Consider the following 23,467-nt stretch of genomic DNA (forward strand, 5'->3'; position numbering starts at 1 on the left):
TGTAGCATTCACTACATGCGTAAATAACAGAAAGGAACAGAGAAAGGCTTCTCTCACTCTGGCTATGAAATCAGTGTGTTTATTAGAGAGGGAAAAAATGCTGCTTTTCTGCCACAAGGTCAACCAAGGCAGCTTGCAAAATATAGAAACAGATACAGCAGAAACCACATTAATAATAAAAACAGTAGGCCATAGAAGTGGAAGAGCCAGGATAACAGAATTCACATGGCAACTGAAGCAACAAAGGCGCAGATAAACAAGAGAGGTCTGCTTGGTGACCAAAGGACAACAAAGACACCAACAAGTGACCATCCCTTTGGAAGGAGCTCCACAAAAGCAGGCGAAACTACCAGAGAAGCCCTGTTGCTGGTAGATGCCTGCCTGACTTCTAGTGGTGGAGGCACCAAGAGAGAGATCCTGGTGAGGATCTCAACTGATGGGCCGGTTCCTTTGTAAAGAAGGTAGTCCTTCATAGACTGTGGTTCCAGGCTCTTGTAATCTCTCACTGAAATTCATACAGAAAATTCTGACACATCCTTGTTTGGGCTGCCAGGGCCCTGCTTCTTGCTGTCACCATTCCAACCTCTCACAAAGGGAGATACCAAACAGGGTCAGCAACAACTGTCACATGAACAACACAGATTTATCAGGAACTTCCCCACATTTCCTAGCCAGGGAACCGCAGAAGTGATGCAACACTAACATGAGAGTTCCTAGGCCAACGCAGCCCAATACTAATTATTAACTGGTGGGGATTCACCATTTCTTCTGTGGGGTTACAGCACTGGCCCCAACTCATTTGACTGAGCCAAAACAAACGGTCTCGCATCCTTTGCTCGGACGTGGCCGTAGCTCAGTGTATAAGAGAACAAGAGGGTCCCTGGATCAAATCTTGCTTCTGCGATACATTTTATTTTAGATATTTACATCCCTGCTTTTTCTCCCAAGCAGGGACCCAAAGTGGCTTACAACACCATCCTGCCTTCTTCCATTTTACCCTCACAACAGACCTGAGAGGTAGGTTAGGCTGAGAGTATGTGAGTGGCTCATGGTCACCCAACAAGCTTCCATGGCAGAGTGGGGATTTGAACTTGGGTCTCCCAGATCCGTGCCCAGCACTCTCACCATGATACCATGTGGGCTTTCAAATCACAGTCCCTCAGCCAAAGCCCACCTTCCCCCATCTGCAGTATGCAAAGAATAATCCTGGCCTACCTTATAGGGATACAGCTGCAAGGACTGCAACAGGATTATGCATGCAAAGGGCTTCAAACCCTCCCCAGCAGCAGTGTTCCCTCTAAGCTGAGTTAGTGTGAGCTAGCTCAGTTTTTTTTAGCCTCCAGCTCACACATTTTTTTTTGTCTTAGCTGAAGAAGGATGGCTCCGGAGCAAACTAATTTATGCAGTAGCTTATTGGCTCACTCACAACTTTAATGCCAGTTGGCTCACTCACAACTTTAATGCCAGCTGAGGAAGGATGGCTCCGGAGCAAACTAATTTATGCAGTAGCTTATTGGCTCACTCACAACTTTAATGCCAGTAGTTCACAAAGTAGAATTTTTGCTCACAAGACTCCACAGCTTAGAGGGAGCATTGCCCAGCGGTGCTAAATGCTAAGTTTTATTCCCATCTAAGGGGATGTCTCATCTTCATCTAGTCAGATCACAGAGAAAGGTGAGCCTTGGCTAACAAACCACTTAATTGGTAAATGCGTAATGCTCAAGACAGCTCACTTTGGAAACATTTCCGGGATGGCACTGGGGTATGGCGGGGGGCCCTTGTCCTCTGACGGCAGCTTCTGATCAACGGTGAACGTGTAGTCATCCACCCCAAAAGACATGAGAGTTGGCAAGAATTTGGTGATCAGGTCGACTTCCTTAGGAACGGAAAAGAAAACAGAAAGTCAGAAACCCTTTCAAGAGCCCCACGGAACGTTCAAGAGTTTCACAACTCGTTCATCTCAGCTCACAGCACTGATCAAAGACAACATGCCCAGGAAAACATGTACAGCAGCAGACTAAGGGACTCCCTTCTGACAGAAGTGTGCACTGCGGTTCTTTGGAGAGCCACAGGTAGGAATCATGACCTATTCACCATGCTGCTGGCGAAAACCCACGGCCGTTTCTGGTGATGAAGACGACTTCATTTGCCGAGGGTGCAGGTGCAAAAGCAGCCGCAAGCGGCAGCACGTAAGTTACAAATGCAGTGGACCAACCAAGGCGTGACCCAGCCATGACTCCGCAGCACAAATGGCGACTGTGCAGACGCAAACCACCTGACAACAGTATTTTGAGGCCAGCCATAAAGCACAGCAGCAAAGTGGTCTGGTGAAGGGTCTCAACTCGTGCGCAAACCAGGAGTTCGATCCAAGGTATGTTTTATTGTTGTTGTTCATCGCTCAGAGCCCTGAGTACTCAGGAATTGAGGGATTTATAAATCTAAATGATAAAACGATAAATGATAAGGTATCACTAGAGCTCAGTTTGTAGGTGTGAAAGGGCTCTTGCTGTAGCTTTGTTAAGTGATGGCCAGATACTGCCCATGTGGGAAGAAATGCGTGGAATCTGTCACTCATGTTCTCCTGCACTGTAATCTGTACATGGACCTAAGGATCACATATTTATATTCTTTTTTAACCAGTATGGGTGCTTGTTCTGATGCACTTAAGGTGCATAGACTTTTAAGAGATCTCAGCCCGGACATTACAGAGAAGGTGGCCAAGTTTCTCTGCTTGGCTTTAAAGCTGCGTCAAAGGTTCTTTTAGATTTTTATATTTGTGCTTTCAACTGGTTTTAAAATGTTTAAATGGTACTGATATTTTATGCCAATAAAGGCTGACTTGACTTGACTTGTTAAGTGATGGGGAAATGCTTAGTAGGATATGAGAACATATGACCATACTTGTGAAAGCAGCTCTTTACCCACTCAGCATCTAAAATTAAGGGAAGATCTGCACCCTCTATTAACCCTATTTCTAACTCTTGAGTCCAGAGATAATCAGGAGAAATTTAGACATATAATTATAAAATATATTAATTTTATTAGATTTATTATTATTATATTATTATTAAATGTCAGGCATAAGTCCACAAGTGTTTACATTTAAGTCTTGTTCCCAGTAATATGGTCATCCTGTGTCTCGGATTTCCCAGTTCCGATGACAGGTGCAGCTGACAACACCATGAGACCCAGGTGTGCAATGGGCAGAGTGCCAGGTTAGGACTGGGGAAACCTGGGTTCAAATCCTCACTCAGCCATGGAGTTCACTGGGTGACCTTGGGACACCCACCCACTTGCGGAGCTGTTGTGCGGATGAAATACGGGAGGGGAGCACTGTGTATGCTTGGATAAAAAGATACGAACATATATGATAGAATGTGCCTCTATATAAAGAAGGGCAAAAATCTGCATGTAGAAAGCTTTTGTTGTTCAGTCGCACAGTCGAGTCCGACTCTTCGCGACCCCATGGACCAGTTCACGCCAGGCCTTCCTGTCGTCCTCTGAAGTTTGCTCAATTTCATGTTCGTTGCATCTATGACACTATCTAACCATCTCATCCTTTGCCGTCCCCGTCTTCTTTGACCTTCAATCTTTCCCAGCATCAGGGTCTTCTCCAGTGAGTGCTCCCTTCTCATTTGGTGGCCAAAGTACAAAGCTAACATGTCAGGAAGAAGGGTTCTAGCTTAGCTTTCTCGCCAATGACAGCTTTCTCCATGCAGTATGTTGGATTTTTTTTAAGGAAATGCAATCAAGTGGACTCCCACTTGCAGACTGACAGCCCAGCTTTAGTGAGCGCTTGGCCTTAGACAATGTAGACAGCTGGGAAAAAAATTACAAATGGCACGTCACCATTTTTGGTTCCTTGAAGATCTGGCTGTCGATCATGTCCCAAGCTCCCTGCCCCAGCGACAGCATTCTCAACAGAAGCAGAAGGTCGGGGCTTTCCTGAATATTTAAGACCAACAAACAATAATTACCGTCTTGTCAAGACTACCTTTACCTGTAGATAAATACGAAACTTCCTTACACTGAGTCACAGTATGGGTCTACTTAGCCCTCTGCTGGCAACAGCCCTCCAACCTGAGATTTCCCAGCCCTCCCACCTGAGATTTTCTAGGCTTTGACCCTTCCTCTAATACAAAGCTGCTTTATACTCAAGTCCATCTATTTCAGTACTGCCTGCTTAATCCGTCAGCAATTTCCCAAGGTCTCAAGCACAGAATCCTGCCAACCTAGCAGTTCGAAAGCAAGAAATTGCAAGTAGATAAATCGGTACCACTTCGGTGGGAAGGTAACAGCGTTCCGTTCGCCTTGGTGTTTAGTCATGCCGGCCACGTGACCACGGAAACGTCTTCGGACAGCGCTGGCTCTTTGGCTTTGAAACGGAGATGAGCACCGCAACCCTAGAGTCGGATTCAACTGGCTTTCGAGCAAGGGAACCTTTACCTTTTTACCAAGCACAGAAAGATCTTTCCCATTGCTGAGATCCTTTTACCTGGAATCACCAGGGACCAGAGGTCATTTCGGGGGGGATCGCGGGGGATCGCAGTTCCCCCGGGTGAGGTACGGGGGGTGGGGCACATGACGAAGCCCCGCCCCCTGCTTCCGGCCGCCCCGCTTCCGGCCCTCATTCAGCCAGGAGGAGGCAGGAGAAGAGGGAGGGTAAGTTGCTTCCTCCCTGCCTCTCCCCACCCCTGCCTGCCTGGGGCCAGGGAGGGCCTTCGCGGGGCTTCCTTGCACTCCCGCCGGCCTTGCAGGTCCACCACCGGGCCCCTCATGGGGCTCGGCAGTGGAGCTGCAAGGCCGCCGGTGGCGGCCGGGACCGTTGGGGGTGGGGTGTGTGGCCTTATGACACACTTCCGGTGATGTCAGGGGGTGTGGCCTTATGACACACTTCCGGTGATATCAGGGGGTGTGGCATATGCTAATGAGTTATGCTAATGAGTTCCCCAACTCTTTTTCTACGAAACGACCCCTGCCAGGGACTGAACCTTGGATGGGCCTCCTTGCATGCATGGCTCATGTCCGGCCACTTGGCCACACCTCCTCCTCTTCCAGTGCAATCGTGAGAAGAGTTACTTCCATCTAAGCCTACTGGTTTCATTGGCCTTAGAAAAGCAGAACTCTGCTCAGGACTGCATTGTTGGTCCTTTAGAGACGTGCTCCACAACTGTGGAGCCTCCTCTCTCGGCCCTCAGTTGTCAGCTGGGGGTCAGCTGGTATTCTGGATCACATTTGACTCTGGTGATGGGAAGTGCTGTCAGGTCACAGCTGACTTATGGTGCCCCGTAGGATCTTCAAGGCAAGAGACAGACAGAGGTGGTTAGCCATTGCCTGCCTCTGGGTGGCAACCCCGGGCTTCCTTGGTGGTCTCCCATCCAGGCACTAACCAGGCCCAACCCTGCTTGGCTGCCAAGATCAGGCAAGCCTGGGCCACGCATTCATTTGACTTAAGGGACATGACGTTGCCAATCCGCTGTTCCAAGCTTCTGATTTCTCAGACTCACCCGGGGTAATAAGTCCTGCCCAATCAGCTCTTGCAAGTGACGGATGGTGCTCAGCGCTAAGGTGTTGATGGCGAACGGGTCACACAAGATCATGGATAGATCCCTTGGGGAGGAAATAAAAACCACAGGAAACTATACAACTGGTAGAGATTCATGGCTTGTGCACAAAAACGATTTCAGACTGCCAGAAAGCCTGGCTTCAGCATACCAGAGTTGATTCACCATCACACTTTTATCATATGGGAAATGTGCAAGGCTAACATTGGCAGGACAGCACTTGGTTACGTCAAACAGTCTACTTCTCGTTACATCGTTACTGTATCCGGTAGCCAAGATCTCACCACCGAGCAGATATAGAATCTGTGCCACATGGCTAACATTTAGAGATGTGAAAACAGACGTGGGAGCTGCCCAGGAGGGACTATTAGATTTAGTAATGATGAGAAGGAGGAGGAGAGGAAATTGGAAAGTTTACCGGGGGGGGGGGAATGTTGGCAAAAAGAGAGGGGAAGGTGATGGCAGGGGAATGGGGAGAAGACAGTGAAGTAAAGTCAGAAATCCAATTTCCTCTCCTGCACAAATCTCCCTCTCATCAGTACTACATGTAACAGCCCCTCCTGACAGCTCCCATGTCTCACCATACATCTAAGCTAACCAGCTCTACTGCTGGCAGACATAAGACATTTGCTTATGAGTAGAATACATGGCAAATAGGAACTGACCCCATGCCCGCTCCCAGAAACATCTCCCCCACCCTTTAGAAAGTCTCTTAATATCCAGGCTGAATTGCATAACTCGAAAACTTCACTGAGCCAGTCCTATGAAAGATGTTTATCTGTGAATTTCAGCACAATGCAATGTCCTGGCTAGTATGCAAAGTCAGGCCCTGGGCCACCTGTTTAGACAGCTCACCCGAGGACTTGTTCTTGTCCTTTCTTCACTCCATCTAGGAACCCCTGAAGCTCTCGAGCACGCTTGTTGTCTACAAACTTCTCTCGAATGCAGGCATCCAAGCACCAGGTAAACTGTCAAAAAGTGGGGGGAAATTCACTCACAGATATTCACTCTTGCAGCAGAGTGTACGATTCCCTTATCTACTGCACAATAATATTTCACATGCAATTTTTTGTTTTGTTTATGTGGGATCTCCCCGGCTCCTCTCCTTCCCCAGCTAGAGGGCTCTGAACTGCAGAAAACCAATGACATAGGAGGCCAATCTGTAGTTCAGCAGCAGAATACATGCTTTGCGTTTAGAAGGTCCCAGCTTGGATTCGCCCCCCTCACTGGCCCGTATATTCTGCAGAAAGACCTCAGGTAGCTGAGCCAGGTAAGACCTCTAGCTGAGACCTTGAAGGGCTGATGCCAGCCAGGCAGTCAGGCCGTTCTGAGCTGGATGAGCCAGTGATTTGACCTGGTGTAAGCCAACCGTCTGCTCAACCTTTCCAGACCTGAAACCAACAATAGCTCAGAGGTTTTCTTTCCACTAGCCAAAAGAAACTGAGCTGAAACATTTACTGGGGGAATACCAGTGAAGCACACTGAGAGTGACTTAAATGGTGTGTGCCCAAGATGGATTTCATACACGCTTTCCAGGAACAGCTACCTGAAAAAAACTGAGCTACAACTCGGGAACATCAGTTTAGCTCATGGGTAACCACAACTGCTAGAATACTGTATGCTAAGCATTGGAGATTAACAGAGGCACCTTCGAAACAAGAATTTTTAAATAAGATGTTAGAAATGGCGGAAATGGACAAATTAACTCTGACTTTGAAAGGACAACCAGTGTATTCGAGAACACACGGTCAAGATTTTGACAGTGGTTTGAAGATCATCCCAAGTAATTATCAGCGTCATTAAAACTGTGTTAAGGACCTTTATTATGGAAATAATATATTTTTGCAAGTGATATGGCTATTGTTATAAGGCAAATTATACACATTTATGTTAAATCAGGCATTAATATGATATTGGAAAATCAGAAACTGAATTTCCCCCTTTTATTTGTGTTTGTATGTTGAAAATAAATATATATATATATAAAAAAAGTTTAGCTCATGGCTGGGGTTTTCTTTATAAAGTGTAACTCCATGGCTTTTAGATCAGGACAAGAAGACGAACCCGCAATAGTCGTGGAGGGTATTCCCCCCAGCTCCCCTCCTACAGAAACAGGAGGACCTCAGGGCCGAGGAGGAAGCGGCCACAGGTAAGTCCCCCCCCCGGCTCTGGCGGCGAGGCCTGAGTGTCTTCCAGCCGCCGGGCCCGTCGATCCCCTCCCCCCCAGCTCGAGGACTGAGCAGCTTCAAGCCGCCGGCCGCCCTCGAGTTCCCAGAGCGTTCCCTGCGCATGCACAGGCAACGCTCTTTTACTTTTGGAGGGATTTAAATATCCCCCGTATACTTTTTTCAACTTTTTAGATTTTTCTGCACACCTGGAGACTACTCCAAGTGTACAGGAAAATCTCCCTGCCCCCCAGGTGCCCCGATGTGCGGATTTAGATATCCGCACAGAGGGGGCAACTTGGCTATTAGATATATAGATGGGTAGCCATGTAAGTCTGTCTGTAGCAGCTGAAAAGAGCAAGAGTCCAGGAACACCTTAAAGACTAATAAAATATATGGCAGGATATGAGCTTTCGTGAGTCACTGCTCACTTCTTCAGATACAGCTGTTGGACTCTTGCTCTTTTCCATGGCTTTGGTTCGTAAATGTGTCATGACCCCACTCTGAGAGTCCATTTATGCGGAGAAGAAATTATTCTAGGAAAGAAAGAAGGAATAAACCAGCATCACTTCGAAACAAGGGCATTTTGCACCCGCAAGCAGCTTTGAGAGCAACTGTGGGCTTGGCCCCGGCGGTGGTACCTTGTGGCAGGGGTCCACTGTACAGATCTCACTGATGTCCAAGTCGTGCAGCGACATCAAGAGCTCGGCCCGCAATGTGCAGTAATGGACATTCCGTGTGCGGAGGAACAAGGTCCTCAGGAACTGCAGGACCATGTCGTAGAGCTTCACATTCTTCCCAATCATCTGCGTGAGCTTCTGAACCACCTGCGCCCCAGAGAAAGACCAGAGACCTCCGGTGTCTGAGCAGCTTCCCACAGCAGTGACTTCCCTCCAAAAACACCCATTTAAAACACCTGCCCAAATAATTGCCAGAGGTGCATCTGGCCTTATAACAGAACTTGTTTACTGAGTGTCATGTTACGCCACTCCTCCAACATTCATGTGGCATTTTATCAACCTCACAGCAGTCCCGGGAGTCGGCTGGCAGCCCAGGGCTGCCAACGTTCTGCTGTTCTGGTGCCTTGATCTTCCCCTACTTGGTCTCCAGCCATCAGCAGCTGGCAACACTCACCCCCGTGCGATGAAAAGCTTTGCCTGGCGATTTCTGCAGGACAAACTAAAGGCACCAGGGTAGGTCGGGCTGTTTTTTGACGAATCAGCTGGTGACAGTATAGTTGCTAGCAGGGGTCATTTTGTAGAAAAAGAGGTGCAGGAGCTCATTAGCATAACTCATTAGCATAACTTATTTGCATATGCCACACCCCCTGACATCACCGGAAGTGTGTCAGAAGGCAACACCCACCACTCAGGTGCCACTGGACTATTTTGGATTGCTAGCTATTGGGGGGTTGCGAACGTGCAGATCTGTCCTCACAGAGAAGGGAGGGCTTGTACCTGAATAAAACTTGGTCTTAAAGGTGCCACTGGACTGTTTTGGACTGGGGGGCTGGGGGGGAGCTCTGCGACTTACCTAGCTGCTTCTTGCTCTGACTGAGGGCTGCTGGGAGCAGGGGGTGGAGCTTGTTGCATGTGCCCGCTCCCTGGGCTCTTTACTGCCGGAGCTCCGCTCCTGTGCGCTCCTGCAGGAAATGACCCCTGGTTGCCAGCAATGGGGGGATGGGGACACTGGAGCAGCTTGTCTGCTTTCTTTTGCCACCTTCTTAGTGCTCTGACTTGCTGGATTCAGTAGCCACAACTCTGCCATTCTGCCAAACCATATTTAGCACAACCCTGCTCCAATCTAAGGTCTATGGTCCTGGCTTGCTGGATTATCACAAACCGTGAATTGTCAGTGGTTCAGTTCAGATATACTGTGAAACACTTAAAAAAAAATTAGGGTTGGTTTGTGAAATCAGGATGTCTGAGGGAAAGCTTTGGAACAAAATAACTTGAGACACTTGCTGGGATAATTAATTTTAATTCAACTCTGAGACCCTTAGGTGTTTTGTATACACTTCATTAGGGGGATCTCTAAAATAACATCGTCTGAACAGTTCCCACAGCAACAGTGTTTGAGCGAAACATAACTGTCCAGCCCCATGATATTGTAGAGATTCCCCAAGAGGAAGCACATGCGGAATGTGTAGGGGGTCTCAGAGCTGCATCAATTGTCTCTTATTGTTTGCTCCATGCTTGGTGTGATCTTTTCTTGCTAAGAAAAAGCTTGGCTATGGTTCAGAGGTAACTTTCTACTGACTGGTAACACTTGCAGAGCCATAAACGCTAAAGATCTATTTGTTCATGAATCTTCCACCTCATCCACTTTGAGCTCAGGCCCGTAGCAAGGATTTTGTGGCTTGTGGGGCAATTTTTTTTCTGGTGGGGCTGGTAGGGCTGCCATTATTTATGTCAGGTCCAATCTGCCTGCAAGCCCCACTGCCAGCAGCCTCCCTTTCCCTCTCCTCCTGCAAGATTTAAAGGGTCCTTCAGTTGATTGATGGAGAGCACGTGGCCCGCTGATCAGCTGGAGGACCCTTTAAATCAGGGGTGTCGAACTCATTTGTAATGAGGGCCAAATCTGACATAAACGAGACCTTGATGGGCTGGGCCATGTGTGTCATAAAATGTAATGCCAGGTAGCGGAGATATATAAACTTTATAAAGCACACAAACACAAAGGGTTTTTTTTTACTTGAAATAAAAACATTAGCACTCTTGCAATATTTTGTTTATTTAACAGTGTCTGATAACTGACACCTCTTGTTCTGAATGATTGCATCAAAATGTCTGTGCTGCTGCAATCTTGAGTATGCTGTTCAGGTGTGTATCTGTAAGCTGCAAACCTACGATGATGCAGCAGCAGCAGCAGAACTGGAAGAAGCAGCAGAAGACAGCCAGGTCCCACTGCGGGCCTGATAAAAGCCCTCCGGGGGCCTGATCCGGCCCCCGGGCCGCATGTTTGACACCCCTGCTTTAAATCTTGCAAGAGGGAGGGAAAGGGTGCATGCCATCCTTTGCTTCTTTTCAAAAGCATTTAAAGGATCCATTTAAATGCTTTTGTGAAGAAGTGCAGGGGCATGTGTGTGGGCCCCACCCCCTCCTCAAAAAAAGTCTTCTCAACAAATCTTGTGGGGCTGGCCATTTAAGGAAGGGGCAGGGCCCCCAATAGCCCCACTGTAGCTATGGGCCACTTTGAGCTCGCATTTCATAGCCAAGCAGGGATCAGAACCAGGGTTTCCAACCTAAATGTTCCAGTGTACCAAGCTGGCTCTGATTCTTGGCTCTTACCTCTCCCTGGCGCCTCATTTTGGGGGACGGGCTGAAGAAGTTGTGCAGGACAGAGAGGTCGCTGCTGAACAAAGTGTTCTCCTTCTCCAGGATGTACTGCTTCAGTAAGGGGGACACCTCATCGCCAAACAGGGCCTGGTTATCCTGCCAGATCTGGCGCTTCACTTCCATGGCGCACGCTTTGTACAGATCCTTGTCCGCCATCACAAGCTTCAGCTTCTTCTCAGGAACCTGCAGGCGGCCACAGAAGGTGATTGGGAACAGCTGAATGTCAGCAAAAGTCAGCCCCTGAACCTAACCTTCAGCAACAGCATCCCTTAACAGAGACTTGGATTGTTTTGGTCCTAGTACTCTTCCGCTACTCCAAGTTGCAGGTGCTTTGATTTCCAGGATGTCGGCCTCAGAATTTACCCAACTACAACAAAACCCTGACGCCGACCCTCTCAAGACTGCTGCTACTGAGAAAGGTTTGGGCTGGAAAAACCCTAAAGGCCCAGCTGCCATTGAGAACAGAGGTTTTCAAACTTTCTGTGGAGCCCTGGCGTTCCTTGGAAACTGAGCACGGGTTCCTCAATTTCAAGACCACTAGTGGCAGACCAGCTCCTCTGAAAGACACCTTGCCCTCCTTTGTTAATTTCCCACTGTGACATCCAGCCAATAGGAAGCACTGGCTGTGTTTTAGGGAGGCCAACAGAGATAGCCAAGGGCCCTTTTTATCATGCCTGCATCCACCTCCAATAATGAGCTCCCGTCCTTCCGCTTTCCAACTGCCACCAAGGAGGCCATCAGAGGAAGGAGAAGCAGCATCCAGGCTCTCACCAAGCCAATATCCAGATCCCGATTCCTTCCAAAACCCCAGCATGAGGGCCTAGCTGAGAAGCCTCTCACTGAGTACTTTTGTAATGGGGGGCTGAAGAGCAGGGCAAATAAGCAGATTAATAAAACAAACAGGATCACTACTTCTGTAAAACTGTGGGACACTCTGCCCCTAGGATCAAGCACAACTGTGCAACTTTCAGAGCTAGAAATATAGGTTTTTAAATAGACTTTTTAAGAATTCTATACCGGACACTGATTTCTGTGCCTGGGTAGTATGCAGACAGTGCTGAATAAGATGCAGCAGCAGCAAAGATGAAATGGCGGCCATTGCAGTCTCTACCTTGGGCAGATGTTTCATGACGCACATCACCACGGGCTGTATGGATGGCATCTTGACCAAGGGGAAGCTCTTCTCCAGGAGATCTTCCAGCTTTTTGTACCTGGAGTGTGCAAGGGCAAAGGCTGTTTTAGCAGTGCTGCAAATCTGATAGGGAGACAAAGCCATGGTCCCGTCCTGATGGGAAAACGTACCTTCCAAACCATGGTCTGGCTAAACCGTGGTTTATTCTGGTGACCAAACCATTGAACCATAGTTGAGAAGTGAACAAATACTATCAAACAATGAGTTAAAAAAATGGCTTGCTAATAACAGTTTGGACAAGCTGGGATTTGGCATGAGGTCTGCATCAACACAACTCTCCTCTTCCTTTGGGTGCTCCCTGACCATGGAGAAGCTATTCTAGAGCAAGCAGAAGACAAACCATTCCGACAGCTCTCAGCGGCAGTTTGCCGAAGCGCCCCTTCCTCCCCCCTGCCCACATCCTTGCTTCCACCCCCACTGCTGCTTTCAAGTTAAAGAAAATGACCATCTGGAGATCTGATCAGTGATCTGCTGTAGCGCATATGTTTCATCCATTATGCTACAAAAGAATCCCCCCAATAATTTATTATAGCATGCAGTCATATGGGAAAGCACATGGGCAGGGAGAAACAGTTTGGGACAGCATCCAAGGATTCTGAACAGAGAAGGCCAAAGAGGCAAGAAACACAAACCACAGTGTGCTGTGTGTACGTCTCGGACACAAAACATGGGTTGGGACCCAAATTATGGTTAGCAGCTATTATGACATCTGAACCACACATGCTCCATTGCGGTATTAAGAACACACCTTTCTTCAGCCTTTCCTTCGGAGGCAATAGCAGAGACTCTTTCCAGCAACTTCTCTCGCAGCTCATCAAACACAGACTGGTGGAACTCCAGCCGGGGTGTGCCATGGAGGTCCAGGAATGGCAGAGCAGACTGGAGAGAGGGCAGCAGGATGCCATTTTCTGTCTGTCAATATTGCATGGTATTAAGACATTTGGCAGAGAATAGTTCATATATTTCTAAATAACCACAATGAGGGACAATCTAAACATATGGTGTGGCTTTCTAGGACAGAAGATATTTTAGACTAGGAGACAGGAACAGCTCATGCTCAAATGCCCCCTTGGGAAATATCCCGCAAAATGTAGAATACTAGCATGGAGTAAAGTAAAGTTCTAGACCAGCGAGAAGTGCTAGTTTTGTATGTGTGGGGAGATATTTATTTATTTATTTATTTAATAGCTTGCCTTTCTTACCAAAACTCAAAGTGGATTACAGAATTTTTTAAAATGCAGCTTTACAGCATAAGACATCCAATGAACTGATAAAAAACGTGAAATTCTCCAAATCTGTATTTAAAAATTAATCAGCCCCTCCCCCAGCAATATTATGCAATTCTGCTGCATATAGATCTGCTTAGGACAAGTGTTCAAGATTATTTGAGTTGATAAATTGCCTGTGGGCACATTCCAGATCCAAAATATGTATCTTTAAGTCAGCCCAGAGTAAGGGGCAAATCTTGGAATGGGAATTCACATTAAAATTCAATTTGAATGTACCTAAAGCACAGCAGAGATTGCAATGGACAACTGGATACAATTACTTTCCCCCTGCATTTCTTAAAATCTCCCCCCCACACACATACAGCTCATAGTGACTCTATGAGACACTGGAACCTCCATCTTCTATAAAAACTATCAAGAGTCTTGTGGCATCTTTAAAAAAAACAAAAACCAGCCATCCCCATGTAAATGCACAAAAATGGAAATACAGCAAATGCAGTTATACAAACAAATAAAAAGAATACTCTGTCGCACTGTGCAAATCACACTTGAGACTACTGTCTTCTTATACAATTCTACTTACAACCAAAATTAATACACATAACAAATAGTTTTGCCACCATGCATAAATGACAACTGCACCAGTTGAATAGTGACCTAATAGTCCTTGAAAGGAGTGGCGACGGCAGGGCTAGGTTGTTACTAGCTACTTGTCATTTTGAATCTTGCCAGAGCTGGGTTGCGCTCCATCACTAAGAAAAACGGCCTGATGACGCCCTAAGAAATGGCAAAGCAACCTAGGCGTGCCATCGCTGCTCCTTTGGTTCGCATTACAGCTAGTCTTGAGCTCATGCCATCTATTGCATGCTTTCTTCTGGAAACTCTTCTCTGCACGAAAGGTGACCACATCAATCTGAAGAGAAACTTGTACTTTCAAGGACTATTAGGTCACTGTTCAGCTGGTGCAGTTGTCATTTATGCATGGTGGCACCACTTTTTGTAATGTGTATTAATTTTGGTTGTAAGTAGAAATGTACGAGAAGACAGTAGTCTCAAGTGTGATCTGTACAGCGTGACAGATTATTCTGTTTATTTGTTTGTATATCCCCATGTAAACGGACTCATAGCTCAGTGGCAAAACATAAGCTTTGCACGCAGCATGTCACAGGTTCAGTCCCTGGCATCTGCAGTTACAGCTAGTAGGGGCTGGAGAAGATCCAACAAAACCAGAGCTAGATGGATTGACAGCAGCTTTGTATCCTGACAACTGTCGCCACCCATCTGGAGTACCAGGATCCTCCCATGTTCATATCCATTAACACTGAGGGGTGAAGTTGACTCGACTTCTCTACCTGATACCAGGCTTAACTGGACGCTTGAGATCCAAAAAGACAGACTTGGATAGTAAGACGGAGAAGGCAGTGGATAACACATTAACATCCTCAACAACTGCAACACGTTTTCAGATAAAAATCTCATCGGGAAATGTTTTCTGAGTCATACACAGGGGTCATTTCCTACAGGAGCGCACAGTAAAGAGCCCAGGGGGTGGGCACATGCAACAAGCCCCGCCCCCTGATCCCAGCAGCCCTCAGTCAGAGCAAGAAGCAGCCAGGTAAGTTGCAGAGGCCCCCGGTCCAAAACAGTCCAGTGGCACCTTTAAGGCCAAGTTTTATTCAGGCCCAAGCTCTCCCTCCTCTGCCAGGGCAGATCTACACGTCCCCCCTCCAATAGATAGCAATCCAAAACAGCCCAGTGGAGCCTGAGCGGTGGGTGTTGCCTTCTGACACACGTCCGGTGATGTCAGGGGGTGTGGCATATGCAAATAAGTTATGCTAATAAGTTATGCTAATGAGCTCCTGCACCTCTTTTTCTACGAAATGACCCCTGGTCATACATATCTGTACCTTTGAACATTTTATTCTACTTTTTGTTCACTTCAGTTCTCCCTTGACAAACGGCCAATGTGGAGTCCAAACTGACCGGAATAATTGCCTCTCCAAATCGATTTCTGTAGCTTACTACCAATTATATCCTCCCGGACCTCTAATGATTGGGCGCTAACACTCTTGCAGTGCTAGTCCGACAACTGAAACAGTTAAACAGGAGTCCCTTCTCTGTCAGATGCGCAATTTAAACAGTGTGGCGTCTAGGACTTGAGCATTTGAAGTTTCAACTTCACAGTGATCGAGGGAGGGGCGGGGAAAAAGAATCAGTCAAACGGGGTTCTAACGGAATAATTCTCTGCATGTGTATTATTGCAAATAAAAGGGCATTGTTCCTTCACCTCCTCTGCAGAGGCACCGACCCCAGGTTCAGAGGCAGAACTTCCAGCCCAGAGGGTGCGCCTACCCAGCAGAGCTGACATTGACGGGCAATATGGTGGGGCATCTGCCAGAGCTTGGCACAGGGCCCATCACCAGAGATGCACTCATCAGGAATGGCAGATCACCCCCAGAGGCCTGTGCGATGCCACAGGGACCTCGGGAGCACTCACCCATTTCACACGGAGGAAGAGGCATCTGGAGGGACCAGAGTGTGATTCTGCTGCACTCCTTTAACTGTGGCAGTGCTGATGGGGGCAAAAGCGGTGTGAAAGGATCATGCTCTACTCCACCCTCCAGGAGAACGTGTGTACGAAAACACAAGCCAGGGAAGAAGGTTTAGTGGGGGGTCGCTGGAGGGCCTTCCAAAATCTGCTGCCAGCCCCAGAGGCCCAGCTTTTCTCTGGAATTTACCCCCGTGCTTAATTTCTCTCATTTAAGGGAGGCAGCCATATGGGTCCATTGTGGTAAAACCAAAGGAAAAGACCTTAAAAGATAAGCAGAATTAGTGGGGCACAAGTCCGTGAGAATGAGAGCCCACTTCATCAGATGCTTGATGCGTGATCCCTGTTGGCAGCCAGACACTCATGGGCATAGAAGGCAACATGAAGTCAGACAGCAATGAAATGCAAAAGGTACAGACCTGAGATTTGTATCTTACATGCATTTAGTTTTTAAAGATGCGGCAAGGCTATTTTGTTTCAGCGCCGGGGCATCCCTTTTGCTGCAGAATGAAACACTGCCGATGATCAATCACAGCTGAAAGTACAGAAGCCCCTGTACTTCTAACACCCACACTCACTCTCCAAGGATAAGAGCCGGAGTCCTGCCCTCCCACCCGTGCTATTATACATCACTGGCGGTTCTCCTCTGCCTGCCATATGCAGTATTCATTTATTCTCCAACAGTCTGCCCTGCACTGGCTTCCACTTGAATTGCCAACAATGATTTCCATTCAAAAAAAATTTTTTTTAATGCTTAACAGAAGATTTTATCTTGCAAAGGATCTGGTTGTATTTATTACAGAACAAACTCGGGGGGCCGTTGAGGAATTGAAGTGGGGAGGGGGAGTGGCAGTTCTCTCACACAAAATCTCCCATTCCAGGATTCTCTAGGGCACGAAAAGGCTGACTCCACCCCACCCGACACTCAGCATTCTGGCCCATCTAGAGCATGCTCAGCCCTCACTGGGTCATGTTTTAAGGTTTTTTCCTCTCTTTTGGTTAATTTACATGGTCATATTTTTCTGCATACCTGAGGAAACCACCTACATTAAGAATAGACCCCAAATAGCCTGGGGATGTCTTGAATTCACTGCTTTTGCAATTGGCATGGGGCCTTTCCATTTTACTTCTGACACAATGGTAGTCTCTGCATTTAAAAACATGTTTGGGGTGGAGAGAAGCTGGCATGCTTAGTGTGTGTGGTACGCTTTTCAAAAGGCATCCCCAAATCTGCCACCAAGGGACATAGCAGGGGACAGTAGCGTGTGTCACAATTTGCTACAATGTGAACAAGCCTGGACTTCCTTGGGCTTCAAGAACCCCTTCTACTCCACACACAAACAGCTGACTATCTGAAGAAGTGAGCAGTGATTCCTGAAAGCTCCTACCCTGTCACATATTTTGTTAGTCTTTAAGGTGCTACTAGACTTTTGCTCTTTTCTACTGCTACAGACAGACTACCACAACTACCCATCTTGATCAACCTGCTAATTAGTTATTGCTGCTTTCACAAGAGAATATGGACTTCCTTCTTATCTAACCTAGCAAACCATGACTTGGGCTTTTCATTACAGAAGATTTCCAAAGCACAGGACTGAACTGGTTTGCAAGGAAATTTTTTTTAATGAACCGTGCCACCAATCTACCGCTTCCCGCCAAGCAATTGTCCCTGGAAAATTGGAGTATAATAAACACCAACCGTTGATTAATTTCTACATGCTTTGGTAGCTAGGGATAAAGTGAAATTAAGGAATTTGGTCACTGTAATTAGCCTTTTATAATACTAATTACTTACTGTCCTTCCAGATGCCTAAGGGATGGCAGAACCATAAATCAAAGAGACCAGTCTTACACGTCTACTACATATTTATCTCACCAAGCCAGTTTTCACGGCCGAGTGGAGATCTGAACATGGATCTCCACAAGTCTTACTCCGACACTCTAACCCCTACACTTGCTGGCTCTCCAAAGAGGAGGAACAAAGATAAATAAAAGAGAGAGAAATGGAGTTTATGATGACCTGGCAGCTACACAACTCCTACACCTCCATTTCACAGCTGAAACACTGATATTCTTATATACTTCTAATCAATTTTCTCAGTTACTTCCATTGTTGGTATTTTGGCTACGAATACCCCCACTCAGCAATCTTGAACCAATCACTCTTTTTCAGCCTAAACTATCTCTTAGGGTTACTGTGATGATACAGTGGACAAAGCCACATCCATGTACACTAACGTGAACCAGCTGGAGAAATGGGGTACGACATGTGAATAATAGCATTAGCATTCTTCCAGGGTGTGTTTGGAGGGTATGCACTCACTAACATTGCTGGAGCAAAGTAGACCTGGTCAGTGTCTGAACAGGATAAGTTCTAGGAACTATATGCAATAAATAAATATCAGCATCATGTTGTAGTTAAGGGACTAAGCTATGATTCAGAATGCTGCTGGTTTAGATGTCATCTCAGCAACAGACAAGCAGCTGAGTCCCTTTACCTGCGCTATGAGGATAATAATACTGCCCCCCTTTACAAGGCTGTTGTAATGATTACAGTATGCAGAAGTACTCTGAACACAGAAGGAGCTATACAAATGCTTGATGATTATTAATACTGCATGCACACATATGCACTACTGCTGGCTCTTCTTTGCCTGTCATACACAACAACTGGTCTTACACAAACCTGCAGTGTTAGCAAGCCAACTATAATCTTTTCCTTTAAAAAAAATCCCTTTTTGAAGCCATGAATCTGGTTATACTCATAGAATGCTGGCTGCAACCCTACTAGTATTTGAATAAGCCCTTATGTGGGAGGGGTGGAAGCAGAGATGCCAGCCTCCAGGTGGGACCTGGGGATCCCCTGGAATTATACCTCATCTTTATACTACAGAAATCAGTTCCCCTGGAAGAAATGAATGCTCTGGACAGTGGACTGTCTGGCAGTTCTATCCCCAAATCTCCTGGAGTTTCCCAACCTGGATCTGGCAACACCACCCTCCCATGTCCCACTGGTGGCTAGTGGGGACTTGGCAACCCTAGATGGAAGGATGTGCACACTAACAAGCCTTTATACCTAGCCTACACCAGTTCCTCAAAAAACACAACCTATACACGACCAGGTGTCAGAAATTAGGAACAGTTGGAGGTTATTTTCCTACTTGGATAGACCTTTCCCACAGACCAGCCCTAACTTATAAGCATGGCAGGGTACAGAGGGAAAGGTGGATGGCTATGCTTTGTATTTCCCTAAGAGGCAAAAGGGTGAAAACACTCTCCACAGGCTCAGAGGCACCGCCTTCTTTACGATATTCAAGGTTGGAAAAAAAAATCACGAAGGAAATGGGGCTGTTGGGGAACAACTCGGGATTTCGTTGCGGCGGATCTCCATGGCAACGAGGCCAACCCACCTGGAACTGCTCGATGGCCTTGAGCGGCTCTGTGCAGTTGGTCAGCGTCTCCTTTAAGTCCTCCCCATTAGCCACCCCGAGCTCCTGCAGCCCAGCGAACATGGTGCGGGACCCGACTCCGGGGTCCAGCCCCGAACTACAGCAAGCGCTGCGGTGCCTCACCGGAATCATCCCCCAGAAGCGCCGCCATGCAGTGAGTTATGTTGTTCTCCCGGAAACCATTTGCCCAGCACGGAAGGTTCCGCTTTAAGGTTATAGGAAGGGTTTCCACACATCGCCCCCTCTCCCATCATTTAATTGAGGCAGTAAATCAAGTTCTGGCAGGACAGCCATTGTCTGTCGTTTGAAGGAAAAAGCACACACAACACAATTAACATAATACCTTTTAGGACCAGTCAAATGACACATAACATTGTGCAAGCTTTCGAGGTTCACCAGGCTGGAGGGTTTTTGTTTTTTTTAATGCTTAAAAAGAGTAAAGGGAATCCTTCACGACATGAGGGTGAGTTGTGGTCAAGATCGCATGGTGTGCAGAGCTGCTTCAAATGGTTCTGGCTTCTAGTTACACCCAGCTCTTTTGAGCAAGAGGCAGTAAATCAGTTAAACTTCATAGGCAAACCATTAAACTTCAGGTTGGCTTGTCAAAAGATGAAGAATTCATGTGTGTGGGACGGCACTTATCTGTGCATATCCACCCTGCTAGATTAGAGCTAGATTAGTGTTTGTTTATTAAAAATCTACCCGGCCCCTCAGCTCTAAATTTATGAGGTGGCCTCCTGGGGATAGCTAAATGTTTAGTTCCATCCAATGTTTCCTGTGGAGTCTTGTGAGCAAAAATTCTATTTTGTGAGCTACTGACATTAAAGTTGTGAGAAAGCAATTTGGCTACTGCATAAATTAGTTTGCTCTGGAGCCATCCTCTTCCTGAGTGGAGACAAAAATCTGTGAGCCGGAGGCTAAAAAACTGTGAGCTAGATCACACTAACTCAGCTTAGAGGGAACACTGGTTCCATCCTACTTTTCAAACAACTGTTCCAAAGCAGCTCATTCCAATACAGATGGGCCCAGCTAGGTTTTTTGTTTTGCATGGAGGTGTTTTGTTTCTTCTTTAATCTGAAGGATCTAACAAGAACCCATCATCCGTAGGGTTGCCAGCTCTGGGTTGGGAACTACTTGGAGATTTTGGGGGTGGAGTCTGAGGAGGGTGGGGTTTGGGGAGGAGATGGACTTCAGCAGCGTATAATCCCATAGAGTCCACCTTCCAAAGCAGCCATTTTCTTCAGGTGAGCTGATCTCTGTTGCCTGGAGATCAATTGTGACAGTGGGAGATCTCCAGCCACCATCTGGATATTGGCAACCTTAATCGTCTGCAGTTTGTTCTATCCCCTTTGCATTCTGCCTCCTCAAGCCCTTGCAGGTACCAAACTAAAAGAATGAGGGTGGGAAGTAGAGTTGTCAGCTCTTGAGATTTGGGGGTGGAGCCGGGTGTTTGGGGATGGAGCCAGCAGGGGTCCGCGGCTACAGGCAGGAGCTTAGCTCCTCAAGACAATAGGAACTGAGGATCCTAGTTCCCCCAGCACGGACCAATAGGAACTATGGTGGGAAATTCAAACCCCCCCAATGGGACTGTGGGTGTGCTGGGTGGGTGTGTATATAGTTGGCCTTGCAGGGCCGTTTTGCAGTTCGATGTTAAGTACAATTAACGTGTGCAAACACATGTCGTCATCCGAGTCCTCCATGCTGCGAACCCAGTACTTTTCACCAGGGGAGTGCAATATTTTGGGAGGGGAGGGCCTCAGCAGGGAAAAATGCCACTAAATCAAGCCTCCAAAGTTGTAATTCTGGAGATTTCCAGGCCCCACCTGGAGGTTGGCAACCTTACTGGGAGGCAAGGACCTCTCCCAGCCTTTAGCTGGCTCAGAATAAGTCTTTATATTGGTTCCACCCTTCATGCTCCGAAGACTTCCATTGTTGTTCTCCAGGCTTCTTTGTCTCCATCTGTGCTCTGGTTATATATTTCTTCTTTTAAAAAAAGCAAATCCTACAAAAAAATGCTCCAAGATTCCAATGTTCTCTCCTCCAAAGGGGAGCACCCCAAGTAAGTGCTGGCCCTGGAACGTCTTATTGTTCTGAAAACTGGGGTGTGCATAGGGACATTATACCATATTGTTTTCATCCTGATACCTAAAGGCGGTGGTTCACAAATTGTGGGTCAAGATCCAAAAGTGGGTCATGACTTCCTTCCAGGTGAGGTTTGAGGCTGGAGGGAGGCGGTGGAACAGAGTGAGCCGGGAGAGGAGGCTCCAGGAAGCTTGACAGCAAATTTGGACTTGCCTTTTTATAATGACCATGAAATACTGCCTGTCGCTCAATGAGATGGTATATGTGTTTTGAATACTTGAAATGAAAAAAAACAGAACATACACTTGTTCAGCGTTAACTTCTGGGAGGTGTCAGCATTTTGTGTCGGAGAGGGGAAAGTGACATGGAGTTACTTTTGGCAAATGGATCTTGAAAAGTGAGTCCCACTGTAAGAAGTTTGAGAACCACTGACCTAAGTTTTCTGGTTCTATTTTTATGAATGTCGGAAAGGTCTTTGAGGGGCTTCGGTCAAAAAGTGGGATGCGAATCTAAAAGGCAAATGAACGTGTAGCACCTTCACCAAACTACCATTTCCTAGATTACTTAGGAGCAGCAATTTATTTATTTATTTAAAAACATTTATTAGCCACCTTTCTCCCTTTGCAGAACTGAGTAGCTTACAATATACATAAGACTTAAAAAAAAACACCCCGCAATAAGAACAACATTGATAAAACCATAGAGTCACAATTTAAAAACTCCAATTAGGATTGTCGGTAATAAAAGCTAAATTAATCAAATGCAGTCCTAAATAAAACTGTCTCCCGAAGATCAACAATGAAGGAGCCAGGAGCACCTCGCTGGGGAGGTTGTTCCATAATTGTGGGGGCAGTCCCCAAAAAGGCGCCCAACAGGTGCCCCACCAAACAAGCCTCTTGTGGGACTTCATGCTGTGTGTCTTTATGCTTTATGGGACAGCCAGGAGGGCATCTCCCTGCACTCTTAGTTCATGGGCAGGAACTAGGGTTGCCAGGTCCCCTCTTCCTTCTGACAGGCGGATTTGGGGGGCATTCTGGGGGGTGGGCGAAGATGTCGTGTAATGTCCCCGATGTGATGACATCATGCGGAAGTGATGGCATCATGTTGGGACCGTAGCACAGGGGACACTCTGGTGTTTGGATGAAACTCTATGGTTTTTTGCCCTCAAACCGTAGAGTTTGCCCAAATACCAGAGCATCCCCACACAACAACGTCACTTCTGGGTGATGTTATCACGTCAGGGGGGGTTGCATGGCAACGTCCCTGTTTAGGGACATGGTTTCCCCCACTGGCCAGCTGGTCTGCGGTGGGGAGAAGCCCCTGAAATTGGGGGATCCCCTGCCCGGACCAGGGGGCTTGCAAGCCTAGCAGGAACATATGGGAGAGGATGGTTGTTCAGATACCCCAGTCCCAAGTCATATGGGATTGAATGGTCAAAACCAACACCTTGAATTGGGCTGGGGAGCAGATTGGTAACCAGTGTGATTGATGTAACAAACCTGCCCTGGGTCTGTGTGTTCTCACCTGCATGTTGCGTGTTTGTCTGCATGTAAAAGCTGTTGGAAATGTATGTGTTTACAAGGTCTGATGATTCAGTCATTATGGGGTTAACTTGTATTCCTAGTTTGCTATTGTTTAGACTGACCTGGAAGGGATACCTGGCACTGAGCCAATGGGGGATTAGCCCGGGAAAAGTAACTTCTACTTTGATGCAGATTGGTCATTTGTTTCAGGTGACTTCCTTTCTAGGGGTCAAGAAGAAGGAGAGAATTCTCCATTATGTGTGTGCTTGTCTTGTCTGTAGGAAGCTTAGAAATGTAGCTCTTAGTATCATGTTAATTTGTAGAAATCCCGTGAACCCTTTACCCTTAGTAATAAAGTATTTTTAAAGGGCAAAGAA

The 23,467-nt window shown here is 46.9% G+C and overlaps 1 protein-coding gene across 1 annotated transcript in view; it reads right to left on the reverse strand.

The window, feature by feature from the left end:
* The window catches only part of NELFB (negative elongation factor complex member B), a 23,590-nt gene extending 3,994 nt beyond the window's left edge, over positions 1-19,596 (reverse strand). Inside the window, exons 1-9 of the mRNA XM_015421151.1 lie at positions 19,447-19,596; positions 13,008-13,171; positions 12,179-12,278; positions 11,020-11,250; positions 8,371-8,556; positions 6,420-6,532; positions 5,508-5,610; positions 3,850-3,945; positions 1,734-1,876 (exon numbers count right to left, since the gene is read on the reverse strand). Of these exons, the coding sequence (XP_015276637.1) occupies positions 1,734-1,876; positions 3,850-3,945; positions 5,508-5,610; positions 6,420-6,532; positions 8,371-8,556; positions 11,020-11,250; positions 12,179-12,278; positions 13,008-13,171; positions 19,447-19,548 (1,238 nt within the window). The 5' untranslated portion in view covers positions 19,549-19,596. The remainder of the gene's footprint in view (positions 1-1,733; positions 1,877-3,849; positions 3,946-5,507; positions 5,611-6,419; positions 6,533-8,370; positions 8,557-11,019; positions 11,251-12,178; positions 12,279-13,007; positions 13,172-19,446) is intronic.
* Between the last annotated feature and the right edge of the window lie 3,871 nt (positions 19,597-23,467).

Source organism: Gekko japonicus, unplaced genomic scaffold (genome assembly GCF_001447785.1).
Source record: "Gekko japonicus isolate JY-2015 unplaced genomic scaffold, Gekko_japonicus_V1.1 scaffold40, whole genome shotgun sequence".
NCBI classification, from domain to species: domain Eukaryota; kingdom Metazoa; phylum Chordata; class Lepidosauria; order Squamata; family Gekkonidae; genus Gekko; species Gekko japonicus.